The sequence below is a fragment of the Octopus sinensis genome, linkage group LG26, assembly GCF_006345805.1.
Source record: "Octopus sinensis linkage group LG26, ASM634580v1, whole genome shotgun sequence".
Taxonomy (NCBI): Eukaryota; Metazoa; Mollusca; class Cephalopoda; order Octopoda; family Octopodidae; genus Octopus; species Octopus sinensis.
This window is the reverse complement of record NC_043022.1, coordinates 13,558,027-13,576,618: the sequence shown is the minus strand read 5'-3', so window position 1 is coordinate 13,576,618 and position 18,592 is coordinate 13,558,027. Positions and strand designations below refer to the sequence as shown.

Genomic DNA, 18,592 nt, shown 5'->3' with positions numbered 1-18,592 from the left:
TAAACCCACATATTGGTTTTTTTTTTTATTGATGTTACACCTGGATTTTCTACACCTGACGGATATCAATTTAACTTAAGACTACGATACAAGAGTATAAACAACCTCAAGCTTGAGTCGAGTGCTGCATTCGATAGACTCTTTTTCTATTCTTCCAGTACTTTGGACAAATAGATAGATAGATAGATAGTCAGACAGACAGACAGACAGATAGATCGATAGATAGACAGACAGAGAGACAGACAGATAGATAGATAGACAGACAGATAGATAGATAGACAGACAGACAGACAGATAGATCGATAGATAGACAGAGAGACAGACAGATAGATAGATAGACAGACAGACAGAGAGATAGATAGACAGACAGATAGATAGACAGACAGAGAGATAGATAGACAGACAGATAGATAGATAGATAGACAGATAGATAGATAGACAAATAGATAAATAGATAGGTAGATAGATACACACACACACATCAGGTATAAATATATATGTACATACATATACACACATGCAAAACTCTCTCACTCTCTGATTGTGTGTGTGTGTAAATATGAGGGGGTATCCAAAAGAAACTGGAATTTTGCAATATTATTTCATTCACTTCGTTTTACATGTTTTCCCTTTTATCCCCTTCAAAGTATTCTCCATTTGAAGCAATGCATCAATTCAGACATATTTCCCCACTGTTCGAAGCAGTCCGAGAACCCTTGCAAAGTGATGCCTTTTAATGCCTCTGTCATTTTTTTCATCACCTCTTCCACATCTGCAAATTCCATGGCAACAGCTTTCGTCATCAGTGATGACCTTCAAAAAGAAAAAGGTCCAGATCAACTTCCAACTGTTCTTTCTGTTCACAACCAGATTTATTTGTGACTGCTTTTGATCTTCCGTGAGCCAGCAAGGCACAAATTTTGATGCAACTTTTTTCATTCACAATTCCTCACCTAAACTTCGTTGGCAGGAGCTCCGGGACACACCAGTCATATCAACATGTTTGTCAATTGTTCAGGAGGTCAATGGTTGTCCTGAAAGAGGTTGGTCTTCAAGCAACATATGACCATTCCTTAAAACATGGAAAACCACTTGTAAACTTGTGAAATGATGCATCACTACACATGTTGATGCCCAGGTCTCTCACTGTTTGTGCTTCTGGGATTGCAGTACCTCCAGGTCCTGTGTATGGCAGTTGGGGGGCACTTGTGGCCTTGTAGCGTAGAACTTGAAATTTTTTAACATTGAACCACATATTATTTTGCTCTGCCCACCTGTATATTGCATTTAGGTCATTCTGCAGGTGTATGACACCATCAGGATTCTTTATTGCCTGAGATAGTTTTGTGTCATCAGCATAGCTAGTGACAATGCCTGTCCAAGTGACCGTGGGCATGTCCAGAAGGGCTACTATGAACAGTAGTGGCCCCGGCAGAGTCCCTTGTTGAACACCGCTCAATATTTGCGTTTCCCTACATAATTCTCCATTGGCTGCAACTGTCTGACTTCTACCATTCAGGAAGTCATGCAGCCGCTCCCCTAATTTACCAGCTGTGCCAAGATTTTGCAGCTTGTGACATATCATGCCATGGTCAACTTTATCAAAGGCCTTTTCAAAGTCGAGATATATCGCATCAACATTTGATTGGCCAAATAGCTGCTTCAAGACCCAGTCATAATGCTGCAAGAGCTGCGTGAGGCAGCTTCTAACTGGACGGAAGCCATCCTTATCATCATCATCATTTAGCGTCCGCTTTCCATGCTAGCATGGGTTGGACGGTTCAACTGGGGTCTGGGAAGCCAGAAGTCTGTGACAGGCCCAGTCTGATCTGGCAGTGTTTCTACAGCTGGATGCCCTTCCTAACGCCAACCACTCCATGAGTATAGAGGGTGCTTTTTATCTGCACAGGTGCTAGACGAGGCTGGCAAACGGCCACGATCGGATGGTGCTTTTTACGTGCCACTGGCACGGAGGCCAGTCGGGTCTAATTCATGCTGGGTCTAATTCAGCAAGTCATTTTCTTTTAGGAACACAATGAGCCTCCTTCTGACAATTCGTTCCGTGACTTTACTAAAATGTGAAGTCAGAGAGATGAGCCTGTAGTTCCCAGCTTCTGCCCTGCTTCCACCTTTATGAAGAGGACATATGATGCCTTCCTTCAGCTTTTTGGGAAGTTTACACCACTTGCAAGGAAACTCTGGAAGAGTATCCGGAGTGGTCCCGCTAATTCTTGCTGACATGACTTTAGAAGGACAGCTGGGAAACCATTGGGGCCAGTTGCTGAATTTGAGCTCATTTCGTTTATGGCCACCATTACATCTTCTTCTTCAATGCCAAAGTAGGTAATGGATGTAGTTTTTTTCTTCTGGGTGATATTGTCAAAGAAACCAGCTGGGTTCTTTACCTGCATGGGACTCAGAACAGAAGTGAAAACACTCTTGAATTGCGCACTGAGCACTTCACTTATCCATTTGGGGTCCACAGTCAATGAGCCATTAGGCAGGAATAGGGGTCGGTCCTATTTTGTACTGTGCTGTGGCAGTCTCCTTTGCAAATCTATAGAAAGCCTTGGGGTTTGTTTTTATGCTTTCTACTGCTCTCTTCTCCTTCTCCGCTCTTCCCTTTTCATGGGAGAGTTTAATTTGGTTTTCTATTTCTAACAGTGTTAGTTTTAATTTAGCCCTTTTACTATCCCCCAGTTCTCTATTCAGCTGGTTCGAGACCTTTGTTCTGTGTCTCATAAGGATTTTCCTGTCTCTAGGAATTCTATTGGCCTTTCCTTCTGGCACATATTTGGTGCATATATCTTGTATGGTTGACATAAAATGACTTACTTTGAGGTCATTGTCTTGTATAGAAAGGCTGTCATGCCAGTTTTGATTTTGAATCTCTTTGCGAATTGACTTCCAGTCTGCCCTGTGGAAATTCAGGTTGGATATAGCTTGAGTCCTCCTGATGGGATGGGTGTCAGCGGGTCGTCTAGGACCACACATTGTTAATTCTTTAATGTTATGATCTGAAAGAGATGTAGGTGTTACTTTCACATTATGGATAAGGCTCACATTATTTGTGAAGCAGAGATCTAAAATATTGCTTCCCCTGGTTCGTTGGAGTATCACTTGTTCCATGAACAGCATGTCCGAGAGTTCTAACACAGATTTTGCCTGGCTTTGTTTGTGCAGTGACATCCCAGAGAGGATGTGACCTTCAGGCCATTTAACATTTGGGAGGTTAAAGTCACCTAGGAAAAGTATATTAATGTGTTGGTCCAGATTTGTCAAGACATCTTCTATGCGTCTGAGGCTATCCTCAAACTTACCCTCCTCCTTTGAGATATTTGGCGGACGGTATGTTGAGCATACAAAGGCGGTGAGCTGGCAGTATTTCGTCTGCCGTTACGTTCTGAGTTCAAATTCCGCCGAGGTCGACTTTGCCTTTCATCCTTTCAGGGTCGATTAAGTAAGTACTAGTTACGCACTGGGGTCGATGTAATTGACTTAATCCGTTTGTCTGTCCTTGCTTGTCCCCTCTGTGTTTAGCCCCTTGTGGGTAATAAAGAAATAGGTATGTTGAGCATACAACTACATCAATTTGTTTTATGTGTCCTATTAAAGTGTCACAGACAGAGTTTGAGCGTGATAAGAGTAGTAGGGGTGTGACATCTTTTCGGATGTACATTGCAACTCCCCCATGACTTCTATCTTTTCTGTTTGTTCGGAGTACAGCATCCTCTGGTATTTTTATCTTCGCATCTTCTATGTTAGATGTTAGATGCATTTCGGTAAGCACCATGCATATCGCTTGATTGCACGCAGCTAGGTCTTCCAGGTATAGAAACTTGTCTCTATCGCCTGTCCGTAATAGACCCCAGATATTCAGTAGGAATATGGGTGTGATATCTGTGCAGGGGTCTCTGGTGTTAGTGGTGGCCATCCTGGATCCATCGTTTGTGGTGGTCTTGGATAGTGGTTTGTATGGTGTTGACTCTGTACCCTCTGTATCCATGTTAGGTAATGCACTATTTGTTGTTCAGCTGCTGCAGTTCGCATGGCCTCTGCATATAGTCTTTTGTTGGGAGCAGAAGGAATATGCAGACTTCTATGCACACATATATATATATATATATGGCGCAGGAGTGGCTGTGTGGTAAGTAGCTTGCTTACCAACCAAATGGTTCCGGGTTCAGTCCCACTGCATGGCATCTTGGGCAAATGTCTTCTGCTATAGCCCCGGGCCGACCAATGCCTTGTGAGTGGATTTGGTAGACGGAAACTGAAAGAAGCCTGTCGTATATATGTATATATATATATGTTTGTGTGTCTGTGTTTGTCCCCCTAGCATGGGGGACACCAATGCTGGTGTGTTTACGTCCCCATCACTTAGCGATTTGGCAAAAGAGACCGATAGAATAAGTACTGGGCTTACAAAAAATAAGTCCCGGGGTCGATTTGCTTGACTAAAGGCGGTGCTCCAGCATGGCCGCAGTCAAATGACTGAAACAAGTAAAAGAGAGTAAAAGAGTATATATATAAAGAGTATATAAAGAGTATATATATAAAGAGAAAGTTTACGAAAATAAACAAAAGACGAAGGCAGGTAGAGTACAAACAAACAAATGTATTAGTATAACGCTCAGGAATAGAAATAGAACAAGTTTTTTATGTTTCGAGCCTATGCTCTTTGACAGAAAGATACACAGAAAAAAACAAGGAGAGAAAAAAATGCGTGTAGGAGCTAACGATCTATCATGGCGTCCTATATATATATGTATGCATATATATATATATGTATGCTCCAGTCTGATCTGGCAGTGTTTCTACAGCTGGATGTACTTCCTAATGCCAACCACTCCATAAGTGTAGTCGTTGCTTTTTATGTGCCACCAGCACGGACGCCAGTCAAGGCGATGCTGGCAGCAGCCATGTTCGGACAGTGTTTTTTACATGCCACCAGCACGGGTATCACAACTACAATTTCCATTTGATTTTTATATTTTGATGCTGATGTACTTCACTCAATATGTCTCCTCAAGCACAGAGGTCTCCTCACTTATAATTAAAATATCACAGGATAGTTCTTCAAGCCAATCCAACTGGCAGGCGATCAAGAAAGAGATGGTTTGGTAAAATCCATAGTCTCAGTCGATCTCCTGAGGGAAGCCAGCCAGAAAGTGCAATGACGGTTTAGGATGAAACTGGCCACATCCAGCCCAAATATCCTACTTGTCTTGTGTTCAAACTAACCAGATCTGGCCTCTCACACCAACCTTCACTGCCATTGTAAATAAATATATATATATATATATATATAGGCACAAGAGTGGCTGTGTGGTAAGTAGCTTGCTAACCAACCACATGGTTCCGGGTTCAGTCCCACTGCGTGGCACCTTGGGCAAGTGTCTTCTGCTATAGCCCTGGGCCGACCAATGCCTTGTGAGTGGATTTGGTAGACGGAAACTGAAAAGAAGCCTGTCGTATATATGTGTATATATATATATATATGTATGTGTGTGTGTTTGTGTGTCTGTCTTTTTTCCCCTAGCATTGCTTGACAACCGATGCTGGTGTGTTTACGTCCCCGTCACTTAGTGGTTCGGCAAAAAGAGACCGATAGAATAAGTACTGGGCTTACAAAAAGAATAAGTCCCGGGGTCGAGTTGCTCGACTGAAGGCGGTGCTCCAGCATGGCCGCAGTCAAATGACTGAAACAAGTAAAAGAGTAAAAGAGTATATATACATTTACATTACTGAAGTCTAAAGGCCACAAGAGAATGCATGATTGATTCAAAACAATGTGAATAAATAAGCATCACATTTGAGAGAGGAATCTGAACATTAACGAGTTAATAACAACTAGGTTATTTTACTAAATTATTCATTATTTTAACCCTTTAGCATTTAAACTGGCCATATCCGGCCAAAAGCATTCTGCCTGTTTTATGTTCAAACTGGCCATATCTGGTCTCTCACACCAACCCTACAATATCGTTTTAAAAATTAACAGCTACCTCATCATAATCTCATAGCTACAAGATAATGCCTAATTAGTTCAAAACAATATGGATGAAAAAGGATTAATTTTGGTAGAATAATGCGAACACTAAAGGGTTAAAAAGTAATAAAAACAGAGACATTGTACAGTTCTATATTTAAGAGATGTGGAATTATGTACATTATTTACATTAGACGGATATTTATCTTCATCTTGTTTGTTGTTAACACATTTCGGCTAATATAACCCTCCAGCCTTCATCAGGTGTCTTGGGGAAATTTCGAACCTGAGTTCTCATTCCTAAGGTATTTTTCGATATTATTATTATTCAGGTCACTGCTTGGAATCGAACTCAGAATCTTGGGGTAAGTAGCCCATGATCTCAACCAATACGGGCATGTGGCGTAGTGGTTAAGAGCGCGGGCTACTAACCTCAAGATTCTGAGTTTGATTTCAGGCAATGACCTGAATAATAATAATAATAACAACATCGAAAAATACCTTAAGAATGAGAACCCAGGTTTGAAATTTCCCCAAGACACCTGATGAAGGCTGGAGGGTATATCAGCCGAAACGTTGTGTTAACAACAAACAAGATGAGGACAAATATCCGTCAAATGTAAATAATGTACATAAAGAGACATTGTATTTCAACAGAAATATGGTAGCAAAAGAGTTAAAGTGATCTAAATAAGAATCTTCCATCAAAATTTCATGTCAATTTATGTTCCAAATAAAAACTTCATAATTCCTGTTATTTCACAAAATTCTTCATTATATTGAAAACTGACAGAAACAGAGATATTTCTACAAAAATATGGTAACAAAAGGGGTTAAAGCGAAGACATTAATTTAATAGAAATTGTGTACCTGTAGATTTGTAAAATTAAGGAATCGTAAATGTTCTCAATAGATGTCTTCACAGATACTTGTAGAGTTACAATTGGTCCCTGCCCCTAACTAAAAAGTTTCCCTTCCACCTGACTGGTTCCTTAATCTTCTATTATAGCAGTGTTTCTCAAGGGAATAGGGGAGCAGCCCCCCCCCCGCCAGGGAAGAGACAGTAAGGATCCAAAAAGAAGCAGACAAAATGCTGTCTTTATTTTCTTTATATTTTACTTGTTTGTCATTGCAATGTGGCCATGCTGGGGCACCACTTTGAAGGGTTGCCGTCAAAGAAATTGACCCCTAGTAGTTATGTTTTTATTTAAGTTTGGTGCAAATTCTTCTTTGACATAATGCTAGGTTATGCTGATGTAAACAAACCAACACAGGTTGCCAAGCAGTGGGGGAGACAAACACAGAAACTGATGCAAACACACACACACTACAGGATTCCACATAGTTTCCATCTACCAAATTTATTTACAAGTCATTAATCAACATGGAACTATAGTACAAGACTCTTGCCCAGTGTAACACGAGGTGGGATTGAACCTGACATCATGTGGTTGCAGAGTGAGTTTCTTAACCACAAGTGTGCCTGTCCCATGGTGAATAAAATTTAAAGAATTTTTTTAGCAATTAAAATGTGGCCAATGAGGTATTATATGAAGGGAAACATTATTTTGTTTTCTAATTAATGTGTGTGTGTGTGAGGCAATTTCACCCTTTCATTCTTTCAGGGTGGATAAAATGTACCAGTCACATACTGAGGTTGATAGAAATGACTAATTCTCTGCTGGTCTTATGTCCCAATTAACAACCATTACTAAGAGAGACAATGCAAATTTTGGTCATATTATGCGGAGAAAATCCCTGGAGAAGGACATCATGCTCGGAATGGTCAGTGGCAAGAGGCCGACCAAGAACCCGCTGGCTTGACACCATCAAGAGGGATACGGGAATGGACATAGCCAGTCTGAAAGAAGCGGCCCAGGATAGAACTGGCTGGAGGACACTGATCCAACGAGTGACCGAGAGTCGACTTCGACTGAGCGGATAGATAGATAGACTAAGAGAGAAAGAGTAGAGGATTGAGTAGAACAGTACGTTTATATATTTGTTGTGCAAGACTTTTTATGTGAAGTCATGTGTTGAAACAGATATTGTTATATTTCGGAATGGTCATTTTGCCAGTATAGCTAATAAAAACACACAAATAAGAAAGAAGAAAACAAAGGACCACTGATGCGGTCACAGCAGTGTGACGAAAGAACTCTGGCCGAAATAAGATTAAGATTAATGTAAAAAAATAAATAACACTGAAGCAAAACAACACCAAATATATAGTAATATATAGTGCGTGTGTTTTTATTGACTAAACTGGCAATATGACCATTCCGAAATATAACAATATTGAGAAGAAAAATTAACCCTTTAGCACTTCAACTGGCCATATCCAACCCCAAATTTCCTGTCTGATGTTGAAACTAGCCAGATCTGGCCTCTCACACCTACCCAACAATGACATTCAAAACAAGCAATCACATCATTGAAATCTCAAAGCTACAAGATAATGCATGATTAATTCAAAGTAATGTGAATGGACATGTATTACATTTGACAGAGAAATCTGAATGCTACAGGATCAAGGCATTCGAAAAATCACTTCATTGATTCTACTCTGGTTCCTTATGTTATGAGTTCAAATCCTGCCAAGGTCAACTTTACCTGGCCTTCTTTCAAGGTTAACAAAATAAAGTTGCCAATCAAGTGCCTAAATTTCTCTTGTGTTGGTTTCAAGTGCCACACCCCAGTACACCACATCATCTGGTGGGCTAAGGTATATGAGAGGGTAGTGTTGACACTGTGCCATGAGGTGGGTGGAGGAGTTGCAGTAGCAGCCAGTGGTCAGGATGAAGGAGTTTTGAGAAGCACAAATGACCAGGTGTCCCATGACTGAAGACAACCTACACTATACTTCATGTACCTCAGCTAGCAGTCAATAGAGACAGATCCACTTAAATTGTTTCCTAAGGTGTAAGAGTGGCTGTGTGGTAAGTAGCTTGCCTACCAACCACATTGTTCCGGGTTCAGTCCCACTGCATGGCACCTTCGGCAAGTGTCTTCTACTATAGCCTTGGGCCGACCAAAGCCTTGTGAGTGGATTTGGTAGACGGAAACTGAAAGAAGCCCGTTGTATATATGTGTGTAATATATATATATATATATATATATATATATATATATATATATATATGTATGTATGTGTATATGTGTGTTTGTCCCCCCCAACATCGCTTCACAACCAATGCATGGCACCTTCGGCAAGTGTCTTCTACTATAGCCTTGGGCCGACCAAAGCCTTGTGAGTGGATTTGGTAGACGGAAACTGAAAGAAGCCCATTGTATATATGTGTGTATATATATATATATATATATATATATATATATATGTATGTATGTGTATGTATGTGTATATGTGTGTTTGTCCCCCCCAACATCGCTTCACAACCAATGCTGGTGTGTTTACATCCCCATAACTTACCGGTTCGGCAAAAGAGACCGATAGAATAAGTACTAGGCTTACAAAGAATAAGTCCTGGGGGTCGGTTGGCTCGACTAAAAGGCGGTGCTCCAGCATGGCCACAGTCAAATGACTGGAACAAGTAAAAAAAGGGTAAAAGGGTAAATACAAATGGCTGACCATCAGCTCGAGACTCTGTCCCTAGAAAAACGTGAGGCTACGGAAGCAGTCCAGAGTGTATCGCAGTGGGTGTCTCCAGTTGGAGGCAGGATGAGGGTGGCTGCTGGGGTACTTTGGATGTCTCCTGCTTTCATCTGATGTGGGAGCACCCATGTCTAAATCTAAATAAGCCTTTACGTTCTGTGTTCAAATCATGCACAGGTCAACTTTACCTTTCATCTATTTAACCCTTTCGTTACCAACCCAGCTGAAACCGGCTCTGGCTCTGTAGTACAAATGTCTTGTTTTCATAAGTTTTAAATTAAAATCTTCCACCAAGCCTTAGTCACAATTTATGTTCCTAACACCAGCTTAACGATAACTAAGTTATTTTACTAAATTCTTTGTTATATTTAAAATTAATTGAAAGAAACACAGAGCATCTCAACAGAAATAGGGTAACAAAAGGGTTAAAATATATAATAGAGAAACAATTCTTAACCCTTTCGTTACCAACCCAGCTGAAACCAGCCCTAGCTCTGTAGTACAAATGTCTTTTTTTCATAAGTTTTGAATTAAAATCTTCCCCCAAACCTTAGTCACAATTTATGTTCCTAACACCAGCTTAATGATAACTAAGTTATTTTAAATTCTTTGTTATATTTAAAGTAATTGAAAGAAATACAGAGCATCTCAAAATAAATACAGTAATGAAAGGGTTAAAATATATAATAGAGAAACATTTCTTAACCCATTCGATGCCAACCTGGCTGAAACCACCTCTGGCTCTGAGTACAAATGTCTTGTTTTCATAAGTTTCGAATTAAAATCTTCCACCAAACCTCAGTCACAATTTATGTTCCTAACACTAGCTTCGTGATAACTAAGTTGTTTTACTAAATTCTTTGTTATATTTAAAGTAATTGAAAGAAACACAGAGCATCTCAACAGAAATACAGTAATGAAAGGGTCAAGCTCATGAAAATGCAGTGTCAAGACTAACCCCTCACCTCTTCTTGAAATTATTGGCCTTGGACCCTAAATTAGAAATTGTTAATAAAGAGGGCTGGGAGGTCAAAATTCCCTTATACTGTAGTGGTAGTGGTGGTCGTTATGGTTTGGGCGCTAGTATTTGTTAGTTCCAGAATCGTTTATATTATAGCAAGAGAAAGGAACCTTTCTATTCCTCAAGGACAAATTGAGGCTGATTAAGCACTTGTAAAACTCTTCTGTCCCAGAAGAAAGTAAGAGTAGTAACGTAGAGAACTGGGGGTGGGGGTGGGGACGATCCACTACTGAAATTTGCATACAATATGTTAATGAGGTTGTGTCTGGTTCTTCAAAGGAGAGGGCCGCACCACCACTATCATCACTCCCCTCCAAACATACACACCTCAGATGGTCCCCGTGAGGACTGAAAAAAGAAGGCACAGAAATTACCGTAGTTAAATGAATATTGAAATTAAATAAATAGATTTGTATAAAACGTAGGAGTCCGACATATCATTGGTAACAGGAAAAAATTTCTTGCCTGTAACTACGGGACGGGATATTACAGTCAGACACGTAACGCCCGAACAATTTTTTGTTTAAAAAAAAATTAAATTTTAGGCTAGTATTTTACGAAAAGAGTTTGGCAAAACCCCTTTTTTTTTGTTTTTGTTTTGTTTACGCTTTAATCGTTTTTATTGGGTTTTATTAACGAATTTAAACACTTCTTCCCTTTCTCTTTACATTGAACTCACCTTCTCTCTCTCTCTCTCTCTCTCTCTTTCGTTACATTTATAACCTTTCTTTTTACACTTCCTCCCCCTTTCTCTTTTCGTCTCTTCTGCATTACACTCTCCTTTCTCTCTCCTCTCCTTCGTTTTCTCTCATCCACTCTCTCTCCCTCTTTCGTTACGTCTTTCTTTACCTTTCTCATAAGCTTCCACCCCCACTTTGTCTCTCTTCTGAAGTATACTCTCCTTCTTTCTCCACCTCTCTCTCTCTCTCTCTCTTTCGCTACACTTTTAACCTTTCTCATACGCATTCCTCCCACTCTCTCTCTCTCTTCTCTACACTGATCTCTCTTTTCCTCTACATTTCCATTTAGTCTTTCAAAGCGACTTCTCTCCCACAATTCTCCTTTCGAACTCCGACACTCGCAGCATTTATGACCCTCACCACCTGAAAACATCTTTCTCCATTATTATTTCAAATCTAATGTCTCTCACACACACTCACTGTTCCTTTAACATTAAAAAAAAACATATTTCCTCGCCTCTCTTTTCTGACATTATCTCCTTCCCTGTCACATTCTTCCCCTCACCTATCTATGTAGGTGTAAAATTAAAAGAAATTTTCTAATTTACACCTACACACTTCATATCAAACCCAGCAAACATCATTATAATTACTTCTCTACAATTTCTTCTATGTCTCCGTTTATTTTTGTTGTAGTTGTCTCCCCTCCCTTTTCTGCTAAAATTCTTTTTCTGAATCCATCGAAATTTATTAAAAATAAATTTAAAAATTAAAACAAATTTCACCATATTTCTCATCGATTTTGTTTTAAATTACAAAAAAAAACAAAATTCTGACATAAGTGCAGGCATGGCTGTGTGGCAACAAGCTTGCATCCAACACACAGTTTCGGGTTCAGTTCCACAGCTTGGCACATTGAGCAAGTGTCTTCTACTACAAAAACGGGCTTACCAAAGCCTTGTGAGTGGATTTGGTAGGCGGAAACTGAATGAATCCCGTCGTATATTATATAACACGCGATAATAAAATATGTGATAATATGCATTCGTGCTCGTCCTTATCTTAGTTCCCCACCTGACAAGTAGTGCTAGTTTGGTTCAGTTAAAATAAAAACTCGATGGAAAAGTACCTGATGTACAAAAAAATATAATAAATTACTGGCATCGATTTCTTTGACAACCTTCAAAGGTTTTAAAACCCCAGCATGGCCGCAGTCTAATGACAGAAGTAGGTAAAAGATAACGAAACCATATTGAAAGTATGATGTAACTTCATAACTAATTTTAGAGAGAGAAAGAGAAAATAAATAGATTAAATAAAAAAAAATGGATGGTTTTAGAAAAAAGAAATAACACCCACAACCATAAATATTTTGTTAGTTAATTTGTAATTAATAAATAGTTAAAATGCCAAGGAAATTATTAAAGATGAGTGATTAAAGCTAGAGAAAATCTGACGAAGAGGAAAATTAAGTCGAGCTTTACAGATAGATGTATCTTATTCTAGATGTGATTAACCTCTTGTTGGGAATATACGTAATTGCTTTTCCCTCAAAGCTATTAAATTATTTAGGAACACAACCTAAAATGTAACATCAAGAATTCAAAATTTAAATGAGATCTAAAAGTCAATTCACGGCACTTTATTATATATATATATAAGGTTCGTGGAAGGCGACATTATATCAAAATTTTTGAACTGTCAAGCCTGTCCTTGTGAAAATAAAATGGTTACTAAAAAGAAAAGTGCAGAGTTAGTGAACGATCCTTCAGCTTAATTTCTATATAGTTGTTTCTATATATTTAGATCGTATATCAAAAACTATTATTATATAGTATACACCCCTCTACACACAGGTATGTTGATGGAAACAGGAGAGGCAGAACTCAAAATATGATTAGGCATATATTTTTTATTAATATTTAGTAGAAGTAACAGAGTGACTCAAAGTCTGAGAGCTTCGTGCTTCGGACCTTGAGTCACTCTGTTGCTTTTGCTAGGCAAATATATATACAAGCAAAAATGCTCGTTCTGAAATCTCTCTAAGAGATCATATATATATATAAATCTAGCCTTCTTCCTCTCTCTCTCGCTCTCATCTATCTATCTATCTATCTATCTATCTAGATAGATAGATAGATAGATAGGAAACAGAAATCTTAGAGATGGCCTAAAAAAACTGAAAACCTCGACTTTACGACAAATAAACTCTTTATTTTATTATATGTATTGGGTACCCTTTCTCTAGCTTACCATTAATTCTAACCATAGACCTATGTCGATCTAGACGTATTAGCAAAAACGACCAAAGAACACAAACAGACACATCTTCGTAGATAGAAAGGAGAAAGAAAAAAAAAAGAATACCGATAAATCCTAAAATTTGGAATGAAATTAAGTTCGGTATTAACATTTTATCTCTCTCCTGCCTAGTTAAGAATGTTGTTTTATAACCAGGTGGTTCGGGGTTCGATCACATTATACTGCACATTAAACCAAGTGACTTTTGACTTATTTTCAAGTTTATCAATAAATACTTTTTTTTGTTTTTAAATGGAACTTGTTAGATTAGAAACTCCGAGAGACTTCTTCAGAGAATATATATGTGACATCACCAAGGATATATATATATATATCACCGTAACCGACCAGGCTATCAGATGTTGCTACACATCGCTGGTCACAATGCGCTTCGCATTGTTTTAGCCTTCAAATGACGCCACTCTGCTGACTAGGCGAGCAGGCCAATATATATATATACATGGTGTAAACCTGGGTATATACCCAGGTTTTCGCCACTCACTTCCCCCTCTCCCTCCGCACTCTCTAATCTGCTTCTTTCGCAATATTATACTACTTATGACGTTCGAACCTCAATGGTATACCCTGGTACTTGCCACCATCTATATTTCTTTCTTCCTTTACTCAACCATCCCATTTATATTCTGGTCCCCGTCCTTTGTGAGTATGTCCGGCACTTTGTCACCGTCGCTTTCCTGCTGTCTCCCATTCTCTCTCTCTCTCCTCCATATGCTATTCCCTCAGGATGGGTAACCATGTATCTCCTTTGTAGCATCATACCTGTTTCTGCCTTCATTCTCTCTCTCTCCGGCCGAGTAACCTGGTACCTCCTCTACAGCAAGACACCTGTTTCTATCTCACCTCCTCCAATTCCCCTTCCTACCTGAAAAGATTTGTTTTGTCCTGCAAGGTACATGGTGACCCTGTCAGTGCAAATGCCACTTAAGCATTTGGTCCACACTGTAAAGTGGGTGGCGTTTGGAAGAGGATCCAGTTGCAAAAACCTTGCCAAAAACTGATCTCATTTGTGCTTGTGCCACGTAATAAACACTAAGTCCCCCACTGCTGTGTGGTTGGTGTTAGAAAGGTCATTCAGCTGTAAAGCCCCCACCAAAACAGTTCCAGAAGTCTGGCCGGCTCCTATCAAACCGTCCCACCCATGCCAGCACGGAAGGCGGATGACGACATATGGTGTAAATGAACACTGTGCGTGTGGTGTGTGACAAATGGTTCGCTGCCAAAATATTTGTAACTTTTCAGTCGCAGCAAAAACCTTAAAAGAGCAACGTTCTGTTCCGTTTGCTTTCTTCCTAGCTTTATTTACTCACTACTTTTGCATCTGCTAAGGTCACCGTCAGATCTGACGGAGAACTACCTTCATACACTGTTGTGTCTGGAGAGAGTCATTCTCTTTTAGTGCCTTATAATTTAACACACCCACCAATAAAACTTCCACTCATTTATTTATTCGTCTAAAATTCGTTGCGTCTTGCAAGAGAATGCAACAGAATATGCTTCAACACACGAACTCACATAAAGAATGTTGCAAACTAAATCCCAAAACGAAATACCTTCATATATATATATATATATATATATATATATATATATATATATATTGTGCCATGGTTTCTTAGACGCCTATATGTGTATGTGTGAGGGTACTCTGTGTAATATTAGCAATAATTAATAAATAATAATTAACACGGTAGTTTAACCTCTCAGTAAATTAGGTAGTGTCGATATAATAAGTAGCAGATATAAAAATCGGTGTTCGATAAAATCTAAAAAAAATTTTAACACCATTAGAGGCGGTGCCCCAGCATGGCCGCAGTGCATTTAATTACACTTGGGGGAGGGCCATTAAGATATTTAAAAGCATGTGACATTAACTTTATTATTTAAAAATATATACGTATTAAATTTAATTAGAAAGACACATTCATCCACCATATTAAAATTTTTGATTTCATTTTGTTTAAATTGTCATCTTCTTTCCATTTCTTTTCTTACCCAATATAATGGGAAAAAAATTAATCAAAGAAATATCTCAGGGACAATTCTTCAAAACAAAATAAGGGAGAGGGAATTGGAATTTTTTAAAGAGAAATTATCGATCGCTTGAGATAAAAGGTGACAGTAAAAAAGATTTGTGTCGAATGTCAATTTGTAATGGAGCTGATGGTGGTGGGGAAACAGTCGATTATATCGACCACGGAAAGATAAAAGGCAAAGGTGACCTCGGCAAGATTTGAAATCAGAACGTAAGGAACCGGAAAAACACTGGGAGGCTTTTCGTTCTTTGCTTCATTTTTTAAAAAAAATCTTTTCCATCGACATCCTTATGATCCCCGTAATCCACAGCCCTTTTTCAGTAAGAGAAAATAATTGCTCCTAATTTTACGCAACAAAAATCGCAAGGGGAATTTTTAGGGCATGGGATTTAGTCGATGTCATCGACCTCAGTATATGACTGGTACTTTTATTTTACTGATTCCCCTCTCCCCAGAGGATAAAAAGCAAAAGACGACCCACCCCACGCAACCTAATTTCAACTTAGAAACAAAGAGCCGGAGCAAATACCGCAAGGCACTTTGTATTATAGTTTTCTTCGTTAGTCCAACGCCTTCACCATCTTGCCAATGCACCACCGCCATTCCAAATGAAAAACATAATGGTTTCTAATTTGAATTTTTTCTTCTTCTTTGTAAATAATGGTTTACAATCCCACTGCTGCTATAAGCATCAGCTATAAAAACCAAGAGAACTGAGAGGCGATTATCGGCAGTAACAGTGAGGGGGAATTATTCGTAACTTCGCTGTATTTTTCAACAGGCGACATTCATCTATTTTCCTTTTATTATTATTATTTTTATCATTCAGAATAAAAGTCAGCAAAAATAATAATAATAATAATAATAACACTAATAATGATGATATTAATAATTAGTTGGATTTGCCAAAAATTCCTGGAAAAATTTGATGGAAACGTAAAGAATAATTAACGGAAATTTTTGGTATTTTATTTCAATAAAATAAATGAAGGGTAAAGAAGTGAGAATTAAGATGAATAGGGAAATTTTGTTTTTTAGAATTACTGATATCGGCATGTTTAACTTTAGAATTAAAAAGATGTCTATAATATAATTTATTAGGGAAATGCAAATATAAGCCTAAAATATCGACTTTATTTGTCAATGAAAATTGTTGCTATCAATTTATATCTTTATATCTTTAGATGTAAATGAAATTAATAGATGGAGTAGAAAAGCTTTCAAACTAACATGGCTGACAAGGTAACCCTTCACACGCACACATAAATGCACATTGACACACACACACATACACAGACAAATACACATTCACACACACACACACACACATATATATATTTATTTATTTATATATATATAGAGAGAGAGAGATGAAAGAATTTAAAAAATTAGTAATAATAGAAGAATTAATTGAATATGATACTATTGGATAGAGACTTTTAAAAATTTAACGAACAGACACTTTAAAAGAGTAACAACAGTTGGATACAAATGCTGTCAATTTTAAAATATCAATTCACAATTATCTTCAAATGTAACATTTTGTACAAGTAAATTTAAAACTTTTCAGCTTCAAGAAATCACTTATACAAACATGCACACACACACACACACATGCACAAGGGTGCGATGAATAAATTGTCGTCTAATTTACGCAAAAATGAAAATAACACCGACATCTCATTTTAACAGATATATTTTACCAAAATTACATAAAAATATCTTGAAATAATAAAAAGTAAATTTATTCAATAAAATCGCCATTGGCTTCAACCACAGCCTCCAGACGACTTCGGAATCTTCTGCAATTCTTCAGGACAGTCTCCTTATTTAAGTTGGCGAATGCTGCCATAATCCTTGCCTTCAGTTCATCTTTGCTGTTACAAGGAGTTTTGTTGGTTTCTCGCTCAACTGCACCCCACACATAATAATCAAGGGGGTTGCAGTCTGGGGAGTCGGGTGGCCAAATGTTAGGGGTGATGTGGTCGCAGAAATTGTCTGAAAGCCATTCCTGGGTTCTCCTGCTTGTGTGGCATGGTGCAGAGTCCTGTTGCCAGACATAAGGTCTTCCAGCAGCCACCTTCTTGACCCAGGGCAGCACTACCTCCTCCAGGCATTTGATGTAGGTCTCCGTGTTGAGTCTGAGGCCATGTGGTAAGATGAGTGGAGGCATAACGTCGCCATCGCTAGTGATCACTCCCAACACCATGGTGTCGGCTGGATGTTTTTCTCCCGGGGCATGTCCTGGGGACAGGGCAAGCCAACGGTTGTTCTGTGTGTTCATCTGATCCTGGCAGAAAATTTTCTCGTCTGAGAAAAACCAAAGCACGTTCGGTTGTATGGGATGCTTGAGTTTGTTCAAAAGCTTCGTAGCGCGGTCCTTCCTCTTGTCCTTGATGGCTTGGGATAAAGACTGGCCCTTTCTCATCTTGTATGAGGAATACCGAATGTTTTCATGCACGACCTGCCTGATAAGAGACTCAGACACTCCCATGTCCCTGGCGATGGACCTGTTTGACTTGGAGGGATCGCTGTCAATCATGGCCTGAATCTCACTAACAAATTCGGGAGTTCTTTTCTTATCAGAACGATCAGAATGGGTTTTCCGAGCTGCCGTACCTTCGTAATCCCCATTAGACTCGTCCAACTCTTTCCGAATCCTTTGCACTGTCCTCAGATTGACACCCAGACACTCTGAAATGTTCGCATTGGAGCTCCCGGCGCGAATGCCGAGCAGCACAGCATGTCGTTTCCAAATTTCTGGCATGGTTAATTGCGTCATGGTGGCCCCTTTTTTCTCACAGACAGTGCCCAACTGACCGCACTACACTGTAGTGGACAAACTCAAAAACAATGCGCATGCGCGAAATGATACTATAAAATGGCGACAATTTATCCCACACACTTATACGCACGTACGCATATGGCTGT

General features: G+C 39.0%; 2 protein-coding genes across 3 annotated transcripts in view; both read right to left on the bottom strand.

The window, feature by feature from the left end:
- The window catches only part of LOC115224744, a 75,357-nt gene that overhangs the window by 35,815 nt on the left and 20,950 nt on the right, over positions 1–18,592 (bottom strand). The window lies entirely within an intron of this gene.
- Positions 2,497–4,006, bottom strand: LOC118768055. Its single transcript, XM_036513832.1, has 2 exons — positions 3,570–4,006; positions 2,497–3,352 (listed from the first exon to the last, which is right to left on the bottom strand). The coding sequence occupies exons 1-2, from the start codon at positions 4,004–4,006 to the stop codon at positions 2,497–2,499; spliced, it is 1,293 nt and encodes a 430-aa protein (XP_036369725.1).